The following is a 6,494-nucleotide window of genomic DNA, read 5'->3' on the forward strand; positions in this document are numbered from 1 at the left end:
CGAAAAGAACATGCACTTGAAATTGATTTAAACATGCTTAACAATTTATCGAAAAAAAATATTCATATATCAAATCGAAGGAATATATCATGTCGATCGAATTTTCGAAAACATACTTAAATACTTTAAAACATAAGCCCACTTACAGAAATGTGCTCCTAAATTATGAAAGAAACAAGCTGGAAGTTAACGTCCGAAAATCCGTAAGATTGCTAAATTCGCTTGAATTCCGAGCAGTATTCTTGCATATAAGTTTCCCAGAAATTGATCCGTTGGATGAGGCTGAAATTTGGATATGATGTTTAGAACATCTGAAAGTGTATTATGAACGGTGAAGATCGGATTCTGAGGTCGGAAGTGATGGAACGAATTTCCAGAAGTATAACAGAATTATTGCTCCTAAATTTCACTTCAAGAAAGGTTGATGGTTTCAAACTTCAAGCTTGCTCTAGATGGAGAGGTTTTTTGGTGTGATTTCCCTCAAACTCAATACATCTATTTATAGGCAAGATTTGAAAATAATTTTCACAAAATTTGATGCATACTTTAATATATTTTATTTATTTTAGTCAATTTTGGCACATTTGATTTTCAATGTTTTGCACTCATGTTTTGTCAATGTTTTGCACTTCATGTTTTTCAATGTTTTGCACTTCATAATACCTAATAAATATAATACTAATACTAATAATTAATAATAATAAATCATATTCTTATATTCCTCCCTCCTTATTGGAAGTTTCGTCCCTGAAACTTGAGTTTTTTAGATTTTCGAACAGATAGGGAAATTGCTCGAACATCTTCTCTTTTAGTTCCCAAGTAGCTTCTCTTTCGGTATGATTAGACCACTGTATCTTAACATAGGAAATGTTGCGTCGCCTTAATACTTGTTCTTTGGTGTCCAAAATTCGAATTGGAACTTCTTCATATCTTAGTTTTTCATTCAGATTATTTTCCATCAGGAGTGGTCCAGTTTCAAGAACATGACTTGGATCTGGGATGTATTTCCTCAATTGTGAAACATGAAATACATTATGAATTCTTGACATATCTGGTGGCAATGCTAGTCTGTATGCCAATGTTCCGATTCTTTATAAAATTTCAAAAGGTCCTATGTATTGAGGATGTAATTTCCCAGCTTTATTGAATCGAACAACTCCTTTCATGGGAGAAACTTTTACGTAAGCTTTTTCTCCAACGGTGAACTCCACTGGTCTCCTCTTTAGATCAACCCAACTTTTCTGTCGATCTTGAGCAATTTTGAGTCTTTTTTTAATGATTGTTACTTTGTCCACGGTTTCTTGGACAAGTTCAGGTCCAGTTATGGATTTCTCTCCTACCTCATCCCAGTATAGAGGTGATAGACATTTTCGGCCGTACAGAGCTTCGTATGGATCCATTCCAATACTGCTATGATAACTGTTATTGTAAGCGAACTCAATTAAAGGTAGATGTTCACTCCAATTACCACTGAATTCTAAAGCACATGCTCGTAGCATATCTTCAAGGGTTTGTATTGTTCTCTCTGTTTGGCCATCAGTTTGAGGGTGATAAGCTGTACTGAGAGTAACCTTAGTCTCCATAGCTTGTTGAAAACTTTTCAAGAACCGAGATACAAATCTTGGATCTCTATCAGACAGAATGCTTGCCGGAACTCCATGTAATCGCACAATATTGTCCATGTATATGGTAGCCAATTTTTCCAGATTATAATTCATGCGGACAGGTAGAAAATGTGCAGATTTTGTGAGTCTATCTACGATTACCCATATTCCATTATGACTTTGCCTAGACTTGGGTAAACCTACTACAAAATCAATGGAAATATGTTCCCATTTCCATTCTGGAATTTCCAAGGGTTTAAGAAGTCCTCCAGGCCGTTGATGTTTAGCTTTAACTTGTTGACAGACCTGGCATCTAGAGATGTATTCTGCTACATCCTTCTTCATTCCGCTCCACCAGAAATTTTTCTTTAAATCTCTGTACATTTTTGTACTGCCGGGGTGGACCGAAAATTTTGATTTATGTGCTTCAGACATTACTTCCTGTCGAAGATTCTCGATGTTTGGTACACACAATCGTCCTTTCATCCACAGAACTCCCTTCTCGTCTATATAAAGATCTTGTGACTTCTTTTCTTTGACTTGTTCTTTAAGTTTTGTCAAAGTAGGATCTTGATTTTGTCTTAACTTGATTGTTTCTTGAAGGCATGGTTGTGCAGAAAGTGAAGCTAGGATCACTTTACCCATGTTTTTCCTACTTAAAGCATCAGCTACCTTATTTGCCTTGCCCGGATGATAGCTTATTGTTAAATCATAATCTTTTAACAATTCAATCCATCTTCTCTGCCTCATGTTCAATTCTTTCTGTGTGAACAAATACTTGAGACTTTGATGATCTGTGAAGATCTCACATTTGACGCCATAAAGATAATGCCTCCAAAATTTTAAGGCAAAAACTACCGCAGCTAGTTCGAGGTCGTGAGTAGGATAATTTTTCTCGTACGGCTTCAATTGTCTTGATGCATATGCGATTACTCTTCCTTCTTGCCTGAGTACGCATACTAAACCCTCTTTTGATGCGTCACTGTAAATGGTAAAGCTTTTGTCCTCTGTGGGTAGAACCAGTACTGGTGTAGATGCAAGCTTTTCCTTGAGCGTTTGGAAGCTCTTTTCACACTCCTCACTCCAGTTAAATTTTGAGTTCTTTTGTGTGAGTTTTGTAAGAGGCGTAGCTATTGAAGAGAAACCTTCAACAAATTTTCGATAGTAACCTGCCAATCCTAGAAAGCTTCGAATTTCAGTTACAGTCTTAGGTCTCGGCCAACCAGTGATTGCTTCCACCTTTTTAGGGTCCACAGATACTCTTTCTTTCGAAATGATATGGCCTAAGAAAGTGACACTTTTTAGCCAGAATTCGCATTTCTTGAATTTTGCGTATAACTCTTTTTCTCTTAACATCTGAAGAGTCAGGTGAAGATGTTCTTTGTGATCCTCTTCACTTGGGGAATATACGAGAATGTCATCGATAAATACCACCACAAATTTGTCGAGAAATGGCTTGAATACTCTGTTCATGAGATCCATGAAAGATGCTGGAGCATTTTTCAATCCAAATGGCATTACCGGAAACTCATAATGACCATATCTTGTTCTGAAAGCTGTCTTTGGAACGTCTTCTGGTTTGACCTTCAGTTGATGTTATCATGTCCTCAAATCAAGCTTGGAAAATACTGTGGCTCCTTTGAGTTGATCGAAAAGATCATCTATCCTTGGAATTGTTGAGTTCTCTATAATCGATACACAATCTCATACTTCCATCTTTTTTTTTTTACAAATAAGACTTGAGCTCCCCAAGGAGAGACACTTGGTCTGATTTGTTTCTTGTCTAACAACTCTTGGAGTTGTTCTTTTAGCTCATTGAGTTCTGCTGGAGCCATTCGATAGGGTGCCTTTGATATTGGTGTAGCACCTGGTACCAAGTTAATCTCGAATTCTATCTCACGGTCCGGAACCATTCCAGGTAACTCTTCGGGAAAGACATCCGAACATTCTTGTACCACTGGAATATCTTCTATCTTGAGCTTGACTCCTTATTTTACTTCATTTACCATTGCTAGGTAGACTATTTCTCCAGACTTCATGGCTTTCCAGGTTTGAGATGCAGAAAGGAGGGATTTACGTTTCTTAGCCTTGCCATGGTATGTGATTTCTTTTTGGCTTGGAGTTCGGAGTTTGATAATCTTACGCCGACAATCTACTATTGCATGACTCTTGGATAACCAATCCATTCCCAGAATAACGTCGAACTCCACCATGTTGACTTGAATCAATTCAGCGTTGAATGTGTGTTCATTGATATATACTATGCAGTTCCGATGTATCTTATGTGTTTCAATTGTTTTACTGGTGGGAGTAGCAATTCTAAAAGGTTCAACAAGTATCTCTGGTATAAGCCCTAACTTCTTAGTGAATCTCTTAGAAATAAATGAATGAGTGGCACCACAGTCAAACAACACATAAGCTGAAATTTTATTGATTATAATGGTACCTGCCACGTCATTGTTTGCATCATCTGCCTCTTCTTGAGTTATGGCAAACACACGAGCATTGGTTTTATTCTCTTTTGGTTTGTTGGGGGTAGCATTAGTGTCTGACCATGTCATTTTCTTTAATGGTTCAGGACAATTAGCAATTCGGTGTCCCATCTTCTCACAATTGAAACAAGCACCAGTGTTCCTTCTACATTCTCAAATGTGTCGATAGTTGCATAATGGACACGGTTTTATGCTTGAGAATGTCGTGGTTGAATTGGAAGGAGTTCCCTTGAATGGTCCACTCGATTGGTTTGACCTTTTAACTGGTTGTTTACCTTGAAAAGATTGTCCCGTGAGAGGCCGTTTATTTTTATTTTCATCTTCTCGGCGCTTGATATCAGTCTCAGCTCTAATGGCTGCTCCCATTAAATCATCAAAACCCGTGGGTTGGTAAACTGCCAGAGCTGATTGGATACGGCTGTTCAGACCACGTTTGAAACGATGCATCTTCAGGATATCATCTGCCATGATGGCAGGAGCATAGGTTCCAAGGGAGTTGAATTTAGAAGTGTACTCCACAACAGACATATCCGGGGTTTGAGTAAAATTCTCAAATTCACTCAACAATTTTAATCTCAACTCTGGTGGATAGTATTGTTTCAAGAATGCTTCTCGAAATCTTTGCCATGTGATTGGTCCGACTTCTGTCATATTTGCTGAGATTGTCTCCCACCATTTGGCCGCCTTTTCTTCTAGGAATGGTGTCACCACAGTCACTTTTAGTTCATTTGGCACTTCAAGCAATTGGAGTTGTGTCTCAATATTCTTGAGCCAGCCTTGACCAACTTCTGGGTCAGGGTTGCCGTCAAAAGTTGGGACTCGATTCCTTCGAAGAGATTCATAATGGTGTTTGATTCCATTCGGTGGTGGAGGTGGTGGTGGCTGATTAGTGTTGGTATTTAAATGGCTCATTCCTTGGAGGGTTGTTGCCACAATGGTTGCTATGGCCATTAAATCTTCTCTGCTAAGGCCAACTCTTGCTGCTGGTGGTGTATCTTCGCTGTTATTGTTGTTGCAATCATTGTTGCGATTGGCATATCGCGGGTTGCGGTTGCTACGATGGGGTCTCTCTGCCATTTCCTACACGCATGAGAATTTCTAAGAGGTTTGAATAATTATGTACAAAAATATTGAAGATTATTTCAAATATGAAATCAATCAAGGAATAGATCAAATAAACTTTTTATTGATTCCAATGAAAAGGAAAAGCAATACAAATCAAAGTTTTCAGAAGTGCAATGATAAGAAGTAAAAGAAAGGAAATGGATTATCAATCCTTATTACAAATAGTCACGACACTAAATACTCAATCATCTAAAATCTCGCCATCTCCTAGTACTTCATCTTCTATCTGTTCTTCTACCGGTTCTACTTCCGGCTCCAATGCCATAATGATGGCATCCTCAAGATGATGAACATGATTCTGCAATTGTTCATTTTGCATAGTCAAATTCTGCACCGAATTCTGCAGTTCTTGAATGGTTGCCTCATCTTGCTGACGGCGTTGTTTTTCCATTATCAACATTTGTTGAATCTGAGACCGTAGTGCTTGGGATTCCTCTAACATTCGTTGGCGTAATCCATCCATTTCAAGGGCGATTGTTTGGGAAGCCTCTAGTTTGTTCTTGGTCATTTCGTGTTGTTTTTCTTCTGAGTTAAGATAATAAGCAAACCTTTGCACGTCAGCCTGAAGATGATCTTTGGTATCTTCTAGTTCTTGTTTTTCCTTCTTCAAGTTTTCATATTCCAAATCTTTGGCTAACAATTGATCATGATATTTTTTTTGTTCCTCGTAAAGTTGCGCTCTAAGATGCGCCGTTGCAATTTCGTGGTCGCTAAGGGCGAGTTCACGCATACGTTTGGGTATTTCAGCGCGAGTACGGGGAGCCATTTCCTGAAATAAAACAAATGGAAAGGCTTAGAACAAGGAGTTATGATATTCACGATTATTACCAAAAAGGGCAAAACGTGATTTTTTTGGATGCTTCGACAATAGAATTTTGTGATTTTCAGATGTCACGATAAGAATAGTGAATATTGTTCATTGGTAGGAAGTCGCTAGGGTCTTGCCAAAAACTGACTTTGTCAAATTTCCTATGGCAATTTCCCAGCCGGATTATGAACCTGGATGGCTATGATACCACTTAAATTTCACGTCCCGATACCAGGGTGAGTTGACATCCGGCGTTGTTTTACAATTATTCAATCGTAAATCAACAAGCCTCGTAGTACAGTGTACAACCAAACCAGTCTTTTTCATAAAACATACATTGTCTTTACAACATAATCAACTTAACAAACAAGTGCGGAAGCGGACAACGTAAAAATAAAAGATAGCCAAATTCCAAATTATGTCTTGATCAACTGAAACTTTGTTACCATCCCCAGAAATGCATTT

At 38.2% G+C, this 6,494-nt stretch overlaps 1 protein-coding gene across 1 annotated transcript; it reads right to left on the minus strand.

The window, feature by feature from the left end:
• Window positions 1–3,592: 3,592 nt before the first annotated feature.
• On the minus strand, window positions 3,593–5,173 carry LOC140835312 (uncharacterized). Its single transcript, XM_073200803.1, has 2 exons — window positions 4,353–5,173; window positions 3,593–4,241 (listed from the first exon to the last, which is right to left on the minus strand). Exons 1-2 carry the CDS (start codon window positions 5,171–5,173, stop codon window positions 3,593–3,595), a joined length of 1,470 nt encoding a protein of 489 aa, XP_073056904.1.
• Window positions 5,174–6,494: the final 1,321 nt, after the last annotated feature.

The sequence above is a fragment of the Primulina eburnea genome, chromosome 6, assembly GCF_022965805.1.
Source record: "Primulina eburnea isolate SZY01 chromosome 6, ASM2296580v1, whole genome shotgun sequence".
Taxonomy (NCBI): domain Eukaryota; kingdom Viridiplantae; phylum Streptophyta; class Magnoliopsida; order Lamiales; family Gesneriaceae; genus Primulina; species Primulina eburnea.

What these genes read in the sequence shown, in the direction of transcription:
- LOC140835312 (XM_073200803.1), bottom strand. Translation starts at nt 5,173, where the DNA reads ATGGCAGAGAGACCCCATCGTAGCAACCGCAACCCGCGATATGCCAAT. An exon ending in GGTAAACAACCAGTTAAAAG is followed by an intron (nt 4,242 to 4,352) that starts GTCAAACCAATC and finishes TTGAGAATGTAG; the next exon opens with AAGGAACACTGGTGCTTGTT.